At 44.9% G+C, this 18,148-nt stretch overlaps 1 protein-coding gene across 1 annotated transcript in view; it reads right to left on the reverse strand.

Annotated features, from left to right (window-relative positions):
* Nucleotides 1-18,148, reverse strand: part of BSN (bassoon presynaptic cytomatrix protein) — a 243,406-nt gene that overhangs the window by 154,018 nt on the left and 71,240 nt on the right. Inside the window, exon 3 of the mRNA XM_068254826.1 lies at nucleotides 11,076-12,719. Within this exon, the coding sequence (XP_068110927.1) occupies nucleotides 11,076-12,719 (1,644 nt within the window). The remainder of the gene's footprint in view (nucleotides 1-11,075; nucleotides 12,720-18,148) is intronic.

Genomic DNA, 18,148 nt, shown 5'->3' on the forward strand with positions numbered 1-18,148 from the left:
TGGCTTCCAAAACAGTTAGCATGCAGAATGTTCCTTACTAGCCCCTTCCACCACGATGAGGCCACCCTTCATGGAAGGAACCCTATCCTCTAATTACCAAATAAACAGTGTGAACCTGGGGGCAGCTGGCCACAACATGGTTTACACACTTTTTTAGACAACTGGGAAGAACTGGAAGAACTCTTAAACCAGATCATATCTGCCCAGGACTAGGTCATTGCAATGACACAAGTACCAGGAGACAAGGCCACCAAAGCCACCAAACACCCTAAGTCCATTGCCAGCAAGTAAAATAGGCCTAATGGTGAGGCTGTAATAGAGATCATTCCAACACCTTCCCCTCGGTCCTTTAGGTAGCTATTATTTTAACCCTTGGAGCTCCACTTGTTATGGGTGTGAAGATTATATGTCCACATTTATTTTATGACCCTTGCAAGATGGGCATCCAGGCTGTGAGGGTCACCAGGGGTAGGTAAGTAAGAAAAGGGTGTGAACATTGGGGGCCCATCAAAGTTTTGCTGGGGGCCCCAAGATTTGTAGTTACTCCCCAGTCTACATTTACAGAAGATTTTACATTTCACTATCCTGAGTGTTAAAGAGGAACGTCAGTGAAAATAATTAATTAAAAAAGTGCTTCATTTTTACAATAATTATGTATAAATGATTTAGTCAGTGTTTGCCCATTGTAAAATCTTTCCTCTCCCTGATTTACATTCTGACATTTATCACATGGTGACATTTTTACTGCTGGCAGGTGATGTCTGTGGAAGGATGCTGCTTTTTTGGCAGTTGGAAACAGCTGTTATTTCCCACAATGTAACAAGGCTCCCACAGTGTGATGTCAGAACCATGGTCCTGACATCACACGGTGGGAGGGGTGTCACCACAATATCAGCCATACAGAGCCCCCTGATGATCCGTTTGTGAAAAGTAAAAGATTTCTCATGGGAAAGGGAGTATCGGCTACTGATTGGAATGAAGTTTAATACTTGGTTACGGTTTCTCTTTAAGAAGCTGAAAGGAACCATTATTTACAGGCAAATTGACATTTTTCTCTGTGGTGCTCTGAAAATCTGGGAGTCCCTTTGCAATACTGTCTGAAAATAGTTGTGCTGATTTCTGAGCAACTTAGCATTCACTGTGATCTTCTGTGTGAACAAATCCATTGCACCTCATATAATTAAGTTCATAGGAGTGGCCATGTAAGCTGGCTTATGCTCAGATTAATTGACTACAAGTTGCCGGTACAGCCATACCCAAATGTCTGGGCTAACTCTGCTCTTTTGCTGAAAGGTGGGTGCACACCTAGGACTTTATTGATACTGTATTGCCTAAGACTGAGTGGTGGTTTGCATGTCTCTTTGCTCATCTTACTATTCTCCTCCATAGACAAGAAAAAATACACCTGTACAAGGCCTGCATAGAGCAAATGCCAGCTACCAGGGCCAGATTGAGGCAGAGGCTGGATAGGCTCCAGCCTCTGGGTGCAGAGCTGTGAGGGTGCAGTGAGAGGGCCCAATTTCTAACCTCCCTCCCTCAGCTTGCCCGCACCTTCTGTATCCCCCTCTCCCCCATATGCAGAGTTACAACGCATCTGAAGCACGGAGGAGGTGTGTACTGTAATCCTCGCCCGGTGTTCTGTAACTGCATATTGAGGGAGGGGTGCCACTAGACACCAGAGAAATGTACAGGGGAGGGATAAGATGCCATTAGACCATTAGTGAATGCTGTATAGGGGAGGAATGTGGTGCCGACTAGAAACAGGGGAAATGTATAGGGAGAGAGGGGGGCCACTAGACCACTAGGGAATGCTATATAGGCCGTGAAGAAAGACCACTAGGGAAAGCTTTATAGGAGACCAATCTACCCCCCTCCCCCACCCCACACACACACACCATACTTCTATGGGGGGGGGAGGGGTTGGGGGTAGGGCGGGGGCCACTCTTTGGAGTGTCTGCCTTTAGCGACGGAAAACCTTATCCCAGCCCTGTCAGCTACTACTTGGCTGAAGTGCCACAAAGGTTGTCGAGTAGTGTTTGTATTTTCAACAGTGTTCACATATCTTTGTCCAGCTTAGAAGCTGGACTTCGGTGTGCAAGGACATTTTACTCGGCTCATTAAGAAGACTTCCAGGAACTGTCAGGGTTTTCACGCTCCCTGGAGATGGGTTGTAGCTGTTGATCGTGAAAGCTTTGCTGCTGAGAATCTACTGTGAATGATGGATGGATGTAGTCTTCATTCTACATGGATTCTAATTTGCTCTGCAGGCACTCTGAAAATGCTCTTCTGCTTTTTCCTGACTTCTCTACTTTATAAGGAAGACAGCATCTTACCCCTTGGGGCTCTAGGAATCCAGTAGTTTCCTTAAAGGATACCCGAGGTGACATGTGACATGATGAGATAGACATGTGTACATACGTACAGTGCCTAGCACACAAATAACTATGCTCTACCTGAAAGAGTTAAATATCAGGTATGTAAGTGGCAGACTTAGTCCTGACTCAGACAGGAAGTGAGTACAGTGTGATCCTCACTGATAAGAAATTCCAAATATAAAACACTTTCCTAGCAGAAAATAGCTTCTGAGAGCAGGAAAGCGATAAAAAGGGTCAGTAGTTCATAGATTTTAGCTCTAGCATACTTCAGTGAATGTGTCATTGAGCAAAAATAATAAAACAGTTAAAACTTAAAAAGTACATTTAAACATAAAATAAAACTGGAATATCTTAAAAAGTCATTTTTAGGAGAATGAAGATAGATACAATTGTTTATTTCATTAGTTTATTTTCGCCTCGGGTGTCCTTTAAACTGAATACTCACCACCCCCGGAGGTAGATGGATCCAGTGACGTCCCCCTTACGATGAGCATTTCACGATCCATATTCTGGCTGGTGGGTGCACATGACGTCACACAATGGCCACGAACGGGAAGTCAATCAATCGCAGTACTTTGCACTGAGTTGGGGATCCTAACGGAATCCAGACCGACGCAGTACGAATCTACGTCCAGCAGGTGGTGCTGCGCCCCTGACTGGACGTAAACTCTACATTGCATTGGCCGCGTGTACCCGCAGTTTACCGCCGATCACGCTGCTCTTTTCCCGCTGCAATTTGCTCGCCCTGCCATCTCTATGACGGCAGAGCACTGTGAGCCGGGCAGGAGCCGTTTTCATTGGCACCTGGCCCTGTCATCACTGTAAGCCAATCCTTTTGGCTTACATTGATTGACAGGGTCAGGAACCAATGAAAGCGGCTCCTGACCGGCGCACAGAGCTCTGCTGTCAGAGACGGCAGAGTGTGGAGCTTGTGGAAGGGACAGAGCGGCGTGACCGGCGGATTTTTGCAGCAATTCATCGGGAAGCACCGTTTTACTGTACCAGCAGCCTCTGGTCCTTAAGCGGGCAGAGGCTGCTGGTACCAAAGTGGTTAAAGATCCACCATGATGGTCATTGTTGCTGCACATCACTAAACATTGTTCACTCGTCACTCATAAAACACTGGTCAGCGGAAAAACAGAAAAATCCTGTAGTGGGTATGGGCCTTTATTCTATAGATGAGCTCATATCTCACCTCTAGTGAACCAGGAAGCCAGGAGACCTCTTGCTTACACAAGATCTCACATTTCACCCATCTGGTAGACTAGGTAGCAAGGAGATTCCTTGCATCACTCGAATATCACACCACTGTGGCTGAACATTTCCACAGAGCTGTCCTGCTATGACAAGCTGGAGTAACCCTTAAGCTGGCGATACAGTGGTCGATGTGGCCAGCAGATAGATCCCTCTCAGATCAGTATCTGAACAGAGAGAGATCTATCTGATCGAATCGCTCCACACTGTACACACAGAATTTTAATATATTTCAGCATGAAGCCTGTCTGCCAGGTTCTCAGGTCTCCCAGTACCCCCCGGGCTGTGTGGTGTAGGCAGCAAGTCACCTGTCTGCCGATGTATCTTCTCTCTGCCCCTGGGATCTCCTTCCTGTCTCTTCTCTCCCGGGGCCTGAATCATGTGATGAACACTAGAGACCAAACACTACAGGCACCGCAGCATGTACCTTACATGAACTCTAGAGGCCTCTAGTGCTTGACCTCTAGCATTTGTCACGTGACATACAGCTTCCCGAGACTGAAGAGACAAAAAGGAGAGCCTGGTGGTGGAGAGAAAAAATGCCGGCGGACAGGTGAGGGTAGCCCCGCTGCTGTGTTACCATCACAAAATTGAACGCCCCTAGCGATGCACTTCCAATCAGGCAAAATCTTCCAACTGGCGCAATTGACTGAATTGATCAATCGCAGCCAAAAATCAATCGGGAATAGTTTGCTGCATCGATATCTAGCAGATACGATCAAATTGATTGAATTGCCCAGATATCAATGCGAAAAATCAACCAGTTACTGGTCACCCTAAGTTCCCCTTCTGATTAAGTCTGAAAAAATGTATGCTGATTTTTGTGCAACTTACCATTATTCATGGTGATATCTTATCTTCTGCTCGACTAGATAGTCAAGAGACCTCAGTCTAATAAAAAAGCTTATATGTCAAACTCTTATGTTCTAGAAGGTCAGGAGACACCTTACTCAACAGAAAAGCTCCTATATGGTTAGCACTCTCCCTGTGGAGGCAGGGCCAGATTTACCATAAGGCACTGTAGGCACGTGCCTACAGGTGCCTGATGACAGAACGGCAGTTCACTCTCCTCTCCTAGTGCCTCCCTCCATGTAGCTACCTATGATGGGAAAGGGAAGTAAGGAAGTGACAGCTATGCCAGCAAGCACACATGTGGTGCTGTTCGGTGGGGCTTTGTAGGTTCAGGGAGGGCAGAGTCTAAAGTACCAGGACATCTGTGCCTATAGGCTCCTGTGATGCAAATCTGAGCCTGCGTGGAGTGCTACAGTTCCGGGCAAAAATTCCAGACAGAACACTATCTGCATGGAGTTTATATGTTCTCCCTATGATTATATGGGTTTCCATTGGATGGTCCACTTTCCATCCACATCACTGATCCACAAAATTGGCTACAGATTGTGAAAGGGAAATAGCTCAGAGGGACAGTTTGTGCTATCAACTTGTTTGATGTTTTCTGTAATGTACTGTGGAAAATAAATGTGACTCATAAGCTGTCAGGCTCAAGTTACATACACAAGCTAGATTCCCACCATTACAGGCAATCACTTATGAATATTTTGGGTGAACATATAACATCAGTACAGCTGTCCAATGATATCGTTTAGTGATCTGTAATGACGTATCGCATTATTCTTCATGTCAAATGGCAGCACTCACACTTCCTCTTTTCTCTACAGAACAGAAAAGGCTGGTCGCCTGGCCAAACAGTGTCTTTACAGCAAATGTATCAAAAAGCCATCTAAGATGAGCACTAGTGATTATGCCACATCGTCAGGCAAATCCGGCGCATGTGGCTTCTGGACAAATCGGGCGCCGCCATAGGCTTTAATTGAAAATATCGGCAAGCTGGTGGCAAAATGGAAAGTTGGGCGGCAGGCGACGCCCAGTAATTATCGTTTTTTTGGGGTTTTTTTCCTCGCTTTTTAGCACCACCGGGGGGGGGGGAGGGGTCTTAGGACTAGGTAACGGGGGGGGGGGGTCTTAGGGTTATGCACCACCAGGGGGGGGGATTGTGAAACAAGCTCAGAATGGCAGCCAGATGGTGGTGTAACTACAATTCATGGGGCCTAACAGCAGAACACTGATGCCCACCCCCACCCCCCCAATGTTAACACCTCTTCCCTTCCCTTGCCTCCCCTTGGTGTCCCTCAAGGCCTTAGGGCCAATCTCACAAGAGTCATAAAACAAGTGTGGCCATCATGATCTCCACAGCCATAACAAGCGTAGCCACAGAAACGGTTAGTAGTTGCCCCCCCCCCCCACAGTTCTTGGCCCCCCTGCAATCACAGATGTTTCTCCCTGCTAGTTATGCCCCTGCAGATAGAAGATCTATAGAAGTGTTATATCTGTATTAGGAGGACCTGTTGCTGCTACACCCACTGCCAGTGCCAACTGTCATCATGCACTGCTTGTAGAAGTCCAACATCCCTGTGTCAGCTGCAGCCATCATACTTCTGGTAACGGAGTAGTCCTTCAGTGAGATCCTCTATGGAAGATCCGTGTGGACGCACCCTGCAGAACTTTCTTCTGTCAGAGTTTTACCTCGACGGATGTGACAGAATTGTCGGGCAGAATCTGCTGTGAACGTTGAGTCTTCATCTGTGCACCGGATGGTGACAATCTGCTGATGGCATGCGGAGGAGGAATACATATTTCTGCAATCAGGAATTGTTGTCTTTATTATCTCCACTGAAGGGTTTGAATTATGCTGATCCAGTTTCATTTCCATTTATTTTCACAGCATTTCAGTCTTATCATAAACCTTGGGAAGGAATATAACCTTACCCCCGCTGCACATGACAAAGCAACGCACCAACACAGTGTTGCAGTGTAACTGCACCATTCACCATGGCTGCTAGGTTATAAAATTCTGCAGGAGGAGATATATTGGGCAGCTCAGTGGTTACCACTATTGCCTAGTCACAGGTTCAATTCCCACCCGGGAAACTACCTGCAGTGGGTATTTGCACTCTTTTTCCATGGGTTTCTTCCCATATCCCAAAAACATGCTGTTAGTTTGATTAGGTCTTCTTCTAAAAGTACGTACACACATTAGACTGAACTTGGCAACCGCGGCCAATAAAGATTGCCTTGGGAGAGAATCTAGCATTATTATGTATTGGATTTATAAAGTGCCAACATATTATGCAGAACTGAACAAAAGATAAACAGGGAGACAGACAACAAGCTACAACAGTGTTCTCCCCAGAATGTTTTTCCAGCCGGGTGCCATGAAATAGTAGCCGGGTGGCATGAAAAAGCAGCCGGGTGGGGCAATATGAGAGAATGCAGGGCCGGTGCTTCTCTGCACAACTCTGCTTATACCATAGGAGGAGGTGAGCCGATGATAGCCGGGTGTTCACCAAAACTAGCCGGGTATTCACCAAAACTAGCCGGGTGGAGCACCCGGCTAACAGAGCCTGGGGAGAACACTGTACAAGATCATGCAATGGAGTCTTAGAGACAACCTCATTCAAGTCTAAAGGTGCTCATACATGATACAAATGTTTTCTTTTTTTCGATTAGATAATTTCATTCGATTATTCCGTTAGATTGAATATAAAGATTTTTCCAACATGTCCGATCAGATTTTTATAGAAAAAAAAAGAATAATCGTTTGTCTTTCTTGATAGGAAAAAAGGAGTCTTCTACCTTCATTCGATTAGATAATTTTGGTCGAATAAACGGGAAAATTGAACAGTAGGAGAACAAAGACGCCAGCAGGATAAAACCTTTAAAATTTGCTTGGAGGAAGTGGTGGACTTACCTCCATAAAGCAGACATGAAAGACTGTCTGAATAGTAGCAATCACATTTATTATAGAGTGCCCCAAAAAGTGTAGTGCAACGCGTTTCGCAGGCCAAGCCTGCTTCATCAGGCAATAAACGTGGGGACAAAACAGAATTTCGGCAATAGCAGGTGTATTTCTCCTCCAGAATAGCGCTCCACCATAGACAACAACACTGTCACCACCACCAGGAACACCCTGAAGGATCCTCACTCACCAAATAAGATGGGCCAGCAATGACATTGGCCTTATCTCGCCTCTGGGGTATTTGATAGGCTCCCCACACCCTGTGGCAGTCTGATGCTACTCAGATATCACCTCTCATTTCTTCTTGAATGTGACCTCAATGCAAACAAATACTATCATTGCGCAGGCATCTTTATCTTAAAACGTATTTATTAAAAGGTTCCACTCACATATCACAGGTAGTTGGTAAGCCTGTGGAGTATTAGAAACGGGCTCCACCCCGTGCAGCCTCCCGGGCTGGCCGCAGTGTGCTGGAATCTCAGGGCTTGCTCGCTCCACCGCGCCACCGCAACCCACTACACTGTCCGTGTTACTTCCGCATGTGGCTCCTCCCTATCGATTTTGTTATGAAGATGACTCATTCCCTGAATAATAAATACTTTTTAAGATAAAGATGCCTGCGCAATGATAGTATTTGTTTGCATTGAGTTCACATTCAAGAAGAAATGAGAGGTGATATCTGAGTAGCATCAGACTGCCACAGGGTGTGGGGAGCCTATCAAATACCCCAGAGGTGAGATAAGGCCAATGTCACTGCTGGCGCTATTCTGGAGGAGAAATACTGTTTACAAGAAAGGACTAACTCAAGCCTTTTTACTAGAAGCGTACCCGTAGGACTGTCTATAATATAGGGACTTTTTTGTTGTGAGATTGCCACACAGAATAAGGTCTATGCATTGAGTATATAAATCATATTGATTATTTAATACATCCTTGAACCATATTGGTAATTGTGGGTATATACATCTGAGCGCTGTGTAACTTTGTGTTTGACAATAGCAGGTGTAGCTCAGTGAATATTGAGCGTTTTTATTGTACCATGTATGGGTACCATAAGTCAGTCCGCAGGAAGGGTTCTACCACCACTTTAGAAAGGGGTTATCTTTAGTAATGGTGGCTTAGATGCAGAATACCAAACTAGAGCAAGCAGTTACGGCAAATTCTGTTCTGTATCTAACAGGGGCTTGTGGCTTTTCCTTTCTCCGGATTACAGCAGAGAGAAGCCCAAGAAATCACACTTTATGGGCACATCTTTTTTCAGCCTAGATAGCAATGTAACTGTGTGATGTATGGTTAATTACAGAAACGGTTTAGCGGATTGTCAAACAAAACAGAGATACAAGGTAGATGAAGTAGAGGGGGAAGACAGCTACCAGTTCCCAGCTACATTTCTGTAAAGCAGACTAGACCTTCCTGGGCTTGTTCAACAGCTCTTATTATGTGTGGCATGATGTTCCTGTATGTGTCCCCAGCAGTCACCCAAAAGCCAAGCGGTTTTCCAACATAGTAAGGAAAACAAATTTTGGTTTCTTAAAACAGAAAGTATTTGCGATAATTCAGGTTGACGTGAGCTCCGAGATGTCTCCCAGTGCATCACTGCTGAATATATGCAAATTAACCATTGTTGCCCTTAGAAGCTAAACACCTCCAGAACCGCTGGAATGCAATGATGTGTCAGCTTGTTAATTTGTACAGAGCCATACTAATCCAACATGTATACAGACTGTTTCGGATTGTTTGATCCTCATCAGTGCATGGCATGGATTAATTTGGCTCTATGGCGTATGGCTTGTAACATCGAGAGGTACAGACTAACCTGAATTATCGCAAATTCTTTCTGTTTTAAGAAAGCAAAATTTGTTTTCCTTAGTGTTTTAGTAAGGGGGCTCTTAGGACTATTGTAGCCCCTCACACACTCCAATGAGTTCTGGTTCACTATGACCTTTCTGGTTAGTCTGTACCTCTCAGTGTTACAAGCCCTACTCTATAGAGCCAAATTAATCCATGCACTTGAAGTGGTTGCCTATGGGTAACCCATGCTTGTGAGTATATCTAAATATTTTGCTTTAAACCACAACCAACTTAACGATATTACACCATATTGGGCTCTCGATTTCTCTTTGTTCTTCCAAGCAGATTATGGGGAGCTTGTTTCATGCCATAAGGCTAACTTTCAGAAGAAACATCTTAACATCTTTGGTGATTTTTTTTTTTTGCACACTAGAGAGGAGGTCTGCTATTCATGTCCAATTTTTGTATTGATATATTGTGACTCAATCGAGTTTTATATTTTTGAGGGAAGTAAGTCCACCTGAACATCCCCCTCTTTTAGACGGTTTTTAAACGTTTTTATTCTACTCTGGCGCCTTTGTAAACCAAGCCTTGCTGAAATCCCCATAATCTGGCTCAACACACACTTGCTTCAGTCAAAATGTATATTTTCATTCAATGGAAGCAAACTACTCTGAATTTTGACAATATCTTAACCTCTATTGACAAGAAGAGCATTTCCGAGCTCATCAATGGCATTACATCTGACACATTACCTCACTTTGAAAATGTGTGGCAACCCTGGCTGGACTATGGGGGAGGCCTGCACATGTTACGTACTCAATGACTAGCCTCCTTACTGGGGCCTCGCTTCTTTCTTGGCCCTCCTTTATATATATGCTTTTGCCAACCCTGATCTAACCTTAGATATAACTGTACCAGACTCCCCTTAGCACTATATGCTTTGCTCTCTTGTGACCAATTTTCATTGTTTTATGGTGGAGGGGTTGTTTCCTACCCACAGTTTGTTTTGATTGCTTCCTAAATACTAGCTATTCTTTCACTACAACATTGTAAATGAGCATACCCCATTTCATTTTCCTGTAGGACAATTTATGCTCTCAATAAAGATTCTTTTGAACACTAAAAAATAAATCCAGGAATGTAACCCCTTTTGCTACACGCAGATATATAACTTTGGATTGCAGGATTAACTTTGGATCAACAAATACATTGACTATGTTTTGGACTGCTATGTCTGAGGATTCATGTTCACTGGCAGGGTTTAGGACATGTGACAAAAACAACTGACAGTTCAGGTCATGTTTATGCAGAGAAGATAAAAATTCAAAAAGGTTCACAAACTTTAATACACCACCGCGCTTGGGATGGTCAATGAGAACGTTATGGAAATGTATGCAGCTTGAAAATGGACCAATCAATTGCCGGGGAATGATATTGGTCCAGTTTCAAGCTACGTAAATTTGCATAAAGCTAGCATAAATTCTACTCAGAGCATTAACTCTGAATGATCTGCATCTTACTGACCATCCACACAATACGCCTGTTTATCCTTTCTTTCCACTGGAGAAAGTTGGCCTCTGCCCCTGTTCATTTCCCTGCCACTATGTCCATAATGTTATATTAGTGATAGCTCCCTGTTAGAGGCAAAAATCTCACCATTGACCACATACAGAGTTGATATAAGCTGGCTAGAAATATTAACTGGTATCTCTTCAAATGTTCTTATGTTGTTGGACTGATCCTGTAAATTAACAGATACTGGCTGCTCATATAAACAGGAATCAGCATATTCCTCAGCATGGCCAACATACAAGTGATAGAGCCCACATGGGACTTACCTCCACCAGGTGAGGTGTTGGATTGAAGCCACACATATTGCACACTTGTTGTTTACATGATGTGCAGGTGTTGTAATTGGCGGGTTCACTGGAGGCCACATTCAGTTCCGTTTTACACAATGGGCACAAAACTTTGGGCACATCCTTTGGCTTGACGTGGTCACTCTTCCCCGGCTTGTGAAGTGGAGAGCTTTCAGCTCTGCTCGGCACAGCAGAAGCTACCCCCTGGCCTTTAGTGCCAGTGTCCTTGCTTGCATCACTAAAGACTATTTTTGGAGACACTTTGCCAGGTGAAGACTGATTCTGCGGGGTGCTTTCGGGTACAGAAATGAGTGTGCTTGCCTGGTTTAGAAGGGAGGCGCCAAAGCCAAACAGTTTACCAGTGAGGCCCTCCTGGGATTGATCCTGGGGTCCATGGGAGGAAGGAGCTGGAGTCTTTGCTGGAGAGCTTCCTGGTGTCTTCCTCTGTTCTACTGGTGATGGTTTCATCTGCGCGTGTTGAGGGGAACTTCTAGGAATATCCTGGGGACCCATTGGTTTTGGGTGTCCTTGGCTGATCTGTTCTCTCGGTTGGGTAGGCTGTGCCTTTCCATATTGACTAGAGACAGTTGTACTATGAATACTTTCCATCGGCTGAGTCCCAAGAGAAGTCTCTGGCAAACCTCTCATCTGGGGCTGATGTTGAGTTTGCGGCTTGTGGTGCGCTTGTTGTTGGGTGTGTCCATGTTGTTTGCTTTGCGCTTGTGGTTTCTGCTGGACTTGGGACTTTTGAAGATAGCTCTGGGTGGGATCGTGGGATTGACTTGTAGGGGGTTGCTGATGGGTCTGGGCATGATGTTGGGTCTGAGGCTGGGAATGGTGTTGGGTCTGAGGCTGGGAATGGTGTTGGGTCTGAGGCTGGGAATGGTGTTGGGTCTGAGGCTGGGCATGGTGCTGGGTCTGAGGCTGGGAATGGTGTTGGGTCTGAGGCTGGGAATGGTGTTGGGTCTGAGGCTGGGCATGGTGCTGGGTCTGAGGCTGGGAATGGTGCTGGGTCTGAGGCTGGGAATGGTGTTGGGTCTGAGGCTGGGAATGGTGTTGGGTCTGAGGCTGGGAATGGTGTTGGGTCTGAGGCTGGGAATGGTGTTGGGTCTGAGGCTGGGAATGGTGTTGGGTCTGAGGCTGGGAATGGTGTTGGGTCTGAGGCTGGGAATGGTGCTGGGTCTGAGGCTGGGCATGGTGCTGGGTCTGCGGATGGGCATGGTGCTGGGTCTGAGGCTGGGCATGGTGTTGGGTCTGAGGCTGGGAATGGTGTTGGGTCTGAGGCTGGGCATGGTGTTGGGTCTGAGGCTGGGCATGGTGTTGGGTCTGAGGCTGGGCATGAGGTTGGGTCTGAGATTGCGGTGGATAAAGCGGTTGGGACTGAGCTTGGTGCAGCGGTTGGTTATGAAAGAGGGTCTGTGATTGAGAGTGGGGTGGGGAATGGGACAAAGGCAGTTGGTGGAGAGACTGGGATAGGGTGGGAGTTTTCCCTTGTTTGGCTGGAGACTGCGAAGGAGACAGAGGAGAGTGTAGTTGTTGCTGGCTCTTTGATCTGGGTGCAGTCGTCATGTCCATCCCCAGAGCCCTCTGCATCTGGCAGTTCAGACATAGCCATTCCTTCACCTGCAGAAACAACAAAGAAGACGTCGTTATCATCTGATACTATAAAGCCTGTTCAGTCTGTCAGCAACATTTCAGTCCCCAGTGAGATGCAAGACAACAGAATTATGAGACTTTGAAACATTATTACGCCCTCCAGTGGAAACTTCCAATAACCCACATTGTGATATTTCACTTTTACTGATAAAAAAGGCAATCCCCTTTGCTAATCTGCTGGTCACACAGTGTGCTTTTAACTACCCAGATGTTCACATTTTATCAGCACCTTCTTCCCAAATTAGTCATATGATGTGATGCCAGTAACGTCAAACACTCCAACTCACCCCAACACTGGTCATGTGATTTGATGAAAATAACTTCCTGTTGATTTTGGTTGGTGTGGTTTTAAGTTGCATATAATTTGAATTAAATTTGAAGGCAAGCCAGAATTATTTGCACCTCATTGACCATCTCTCGATCCTCTAAACTCATGGAGGAGTCTTTGATCAGTTTAAATGGGTGATGGTTTTGTAAGGCTTTGATTCATATGCCAAAGCAGTAAGTTATAACAGTAAATCAGAGCTCTGAAGATCTGTCAGCTGATCAAACTGTTGACATGCTTCTCATGAATTTTCAGACATAAAAAAAGAATGAGATGAAAACAACTGCAGCTTTAATGCAATGTTAAAGGACACCTGAAGTGAGAGGGATATGGAGGCTGCCATACTTATCTCCTTTTAAAGTACATGGGGAGCCAAAAAAATGCAAATAGATACATAGTGTACCTAAGGAAAGGGAAGGGTATGGTCCTTGTGGTCCAATGCTGGCTCCCCCAGTAGCAGTATTTGAATACTGGTCTCTGCCACCGCAGGAGGCATGTGACGTACAGAACCGCCCATTTTTAGAAGCACTCAGGCTCTGAAGACTTCCAAAGCTTCCTGTTTTTTGTTTTGGTTGAATATGCTTTTGGGGACCCTCGGAAGACATCAGAAGCCCTCGTGTCCCTGAGTGCTTCTGAAGCCAGAGGGCACTCAATGATGGGCAGTACGGAGCCACTTGTCTTCAGAAGCACTTGAGACACGAGGACTTTCAAAGCTTTCCGAGGGCTCCCCAAGGCAGCAAACTTTAAATACGGGACATGGATGGAACGAAAGAGGACTGGGAAGTTCTATAGAATTCAAAGCCTTCCCTCTCCATAGGAGAGTATCTGACTTTTTTTTTTTTTTTTTTTTTTTACACCCGCCTCAGTATTGCTTTAAGCACCTTTCAATTGCAAAATAAGGCAAGCAAATGGGAGCATTTGTAGCCACACATGTGTCAGCAATCGATACGGGGTGCGGTTACTGCCCAGTCAAAAGCCGGGAACATGTCGTGTCCAGTGCTAGTTGCCGCCCGCTCAGATGCACGTGAGGAGATTGCTGGACACTTGAAGCCAGCTGCAAGTGCCCTGCACTTTAAGTGGTATGAAACGCAGTATTTCTTCTTTGCTTTTAAAACATGATTCACAGCATAAAATCGAATGCCAAAAAAATAAATAAATAAAAAAATGTAGCAGAACAGCATTCAAACAGTTCAACACAGCTTTCTTTTTCAACTTCTTAAACGGAAAGCTTGCTGCCACATTCCGAAGAGGTGATAACATTATGTTTTGTTTACATTCCTTTGTCTGCTACAATTAGTATACATTTCTAAAGGTAGCGATACACTGGTCGATTTGCCATCAGATTCGACCAACAGATAGATCCCTCTCTGATCGAATCTAATCAGAGAGGGATCGTATGGCTGCCTTTACTGCAAACAGATTGTGAACCGATTTCAGCCTGAAACCGTTCACAATCTGTGGTGGTGGTGCTGCCGCCGCTCCCCCCGCCCGCATACATTACCTGCTCCGCCTGCGTGACTCCAGTCCCCAGGTCTCCGCTGTCTTCTCCGCTCTGGTCTGGTCTCCGGGTCCGGCATGCTTCACTTCTTCCTGCCCGGCAGGAAGTTTAAACAATAGAACGCCTCTACTGTTTAAACTTCCTGCCGGGCTAGAAAAAGTGAAGCATGCCGGACCCGGAGACCAGACCAGAGTGGAGACGGAGCAGCGGTGACCGGGGGGAGTCACGCCGGCGGAGCAGGTAATGTATTGCCACTCTATTGCGTCGGTCGTCGGGCACTCGATCGCCACTAGCGACGCGTTCCCTACCCGCGGGCGATCGATGGTAATTTCCCGTACGGAGCGATCGACGGGATTGATCTATTTCGGGACGAAATAGATCGAAATTTAGCGTGTAGCGTGAACGATATGACAGCAGATTCGATCCCAGTGATCGAATCTGCTGTCGATCGGCGGGGAATCAGCCTAGTGTATGACCAGCTTAACTCAGCTCAAAAAAGCTCTCTCTGCTGTAGAAGCAGAAAGCTGAGAAGTGATCCTTAGATAGATTTTAATATATACATACAGCGGCTGTGCAGTAATACGCAATGGCAACTTTCAGAGCAGATAAACCGTAATTTGGGAACTTGTAAATTGTAAACAAGCACATATTACTTGTGCACAAAGGCAAATATGCTAACTGTATGGGTAAGTAAAAAAAATAAAATAAAAAAATTTTTTGGGAATGTTATGTCACAGTTTTAGCCCACTTTAAACAGGAGAGGCTGACAAGCAGTTAAAACTGAAATCCGCTCATCTAAACGTGTCCTTACAGACAGCTACCATCTCTGAAGTACTAGGAGATGGCTAGACATGCCTAGACACATGGACAGGAAGTCCAACAAAAGTTCTAAAAGAGGGACACAGATGGCAATAAAACAACCGAATGTAAATGTACACCATCTGGATTACAGCTGGGAGATATTAGTTCACCTGTCACCTATAGACATAAATGGGAAAATCTCACAAGCTGTGACACAGGCATCGTACAAACATCAAACATAATGCACAGCCAACTGCACAACATGACCAACCACACGGCAAGATGTTTACACGACAAGTACGTACCCCGACTAAGCCAACCAACTAAACAAATAACTCACTTAACCACTTAATGACAAGTTGACTTATAAAAACGTCCTGCTAGAGCCTCTTAATGGCTCCAGGACGTTTTTATAAGTCAGACAGTGCTGCTGCCGCTGTGTATGTGCACATGTTCCCGTGCCTGCACATGCACGCTCCCGTGCGTGCATTCCCGTGCACGTGAAAATAGTGGGAAAAAAACCCACCAAAGAAATACACTTTTATTTCCAAATACTATATTGTCACCATACTTTGTACTAGGAACATAATTAAAATCTTGTGATAACCAGGACAAATAGGCAAATAAAATGTGTGGGTTTTATGCACAGTAGCAGTGTTTACATTAAGACTATAGGGGATGAAATTGGAGAAATAGTGTATTTTTTAATTTTTTCCTTGCTTTTCCCTTTAAAATGCATAGAAAAATATCAACCCCAAAAAGCTCAATTGGTGGTGAAAAAAACTAGATATAGATCATTTCATTGTGATTAGTATTGATTAAGCTATTGGCAAATGAAAGGTATGAGCACTGAAAGGTGAAAATCGCTCGCCTGTTAGGGTAAAAACCGCTTTGGGGTGAAGTGGTTAAAGCGGATCTAAGATTAAAAACTAACTATAACACATAACTTGTCTATATATCTTATCTAAAGTTTAGATAGTTTACACAGCAAATTTAGCTGCAAACAGCTTCAACAGTTTATGATTATTTATTCCTGTGATACAATGAGAGTGGCCATGTTCTGTTTGTCACATTACACACAGGCAAGCTGCTGTGCATCTCCAGCCTCAGCCAGTGAAAACTTCACTCCCCTCTCCTCCTCCCCTCTGCCTCTGAAATCGCTGGCTAGTAACCTCCTCCTGCCCAGACTGAGCTCCCATAAGCCCTTGCTACTAAGGGTCAGAGTGCCAAGGCACTCTGGAGAAGCTGTGGGCGAGGCTTGTTTAGTTTATAGGGAATTAGAGTATAAAACAAAACAAAAAAAGTATTTGGCTTGAGGAATGCCCTATAAACTATATGAAAGGAACACAATTAGGCAATGAGTAAAAGTTTATCTCGGATCCACTTTAACTACTGCATGTGCAAGTGAAGCGACAAATTGCACAACATGTCCGCATTAAAAAACAACAAAGTTGTTCAAACGACTTGTACTTGGCCAACCTGCAAGCTAGTTGAGCAGGTTGATTCGCCGGATGGATCTAGAAAACCACCTGTTATCAGTTGGTCGTCTTGTGTTTTGCCAGCCGTACACACGCCCAACTGACCAAGTTTAGATGATAGTTGGGCAGATTGTCAGGACGTGTGTATGAGCCTTAAAGTGGATCCAATGAAGTTTTACTCATTGCATAATTGTGTTCCTTTCCTATTGTTTATAGGGCATTCCTCAAGTCAAATACTTTTTTGTTTTTGTTTTAATACTCTAATTTCCTATAAACTAAATAAGCCACCCCACAGATTTTAAGAGAGCCTTGGCAGTAGCAAGGGCTCTTGGGAGCTCAGTCTGGGCAGGAAGAGGGGGAGGTGTTACTAGCCATTGATTTCAGAGGCAGAGGGGAGGAGGAGGGGGGATTAGGTTTTTTTCACGGGCTGAGTGCTCAAGATAGAGATAAGCCTGCCTCTGTGTAATGTTTACAAGCGACATGGCTGCTGTCATTGTATCACAGGAAGACATAATCATAGCCTATTAAAGCTGTTTGCAGCTAGATTTGCTGTGTAAACCATCTAAACTTTAGAGAAGATATATATAGACAAACTACTTGTTATAGCTAGTTTTTCATCTCCGCTTTAAAGTGGACCAGAACTCTTGCAAAGGACAAAGGGAAAATATAGAGAAATGCACAATGTATGTATTTAGAGAGTTTAGACTGTCTAATTCCCCCTCATCTATGACTAATCACCAGTGTAATTTGATCCCTCAGCTATGTTAGCTGGCTGCCACAGCAAAGCAGCTAATTTCTAAACACAGGAGGTTAACCCTATGTTAGCTTCCGTGAAAGCAGGAATCAAACTCACTGCAGATTTATTGCAGGATTTGTATCAGCCGTACGAAAGAAATGTTTTCTTTAAAGGTTATTATTCTGTTGCTTATGTTTTAGAGCAGAGAGGAAATTCTCAGTTCAGGACCGCTTGAACCCTTCCCCAGGTGTATAAAAGAAGATAAGAAAAGGTTTGAGTTCCATTTCAGCAAGTAGCGGTAGTTGTAGCAGCACAGGAGACTGTGACGGGGGTGTTATCCATGCTACAGTATTCCCTGCCAGATAGAAAGGCAGAAGAGCAGCTGCGGATTCCTCATTACCTCTAATAAACGCAGCAGCATTCTGGAGAAGTGTTATTACGTGAAATATGTGCCCCTGGGGCTCCGCGCCACGACACATAACTGTCTGAATGAACTTCATTAAAGCGGCTGCGCGGATGGTGCAAGGCCTGTGATTAGTGGGTTCCCTGGGACATACC

This window comes from Hyperolius riggenbachi, chromosome 9 (assembly GCF_040937935.1).
Source record: "Hyperolius riggenbachi isolate aHypRig1 chromosome 9, aHypRig1.pri, whole genome shotgun sequence".
NCBI lineage: Eukaryota > Metazoa > Chordata > Amphibia > Anura > Hyperoliidae > Hyperolius > Hyperolius riggenbachi.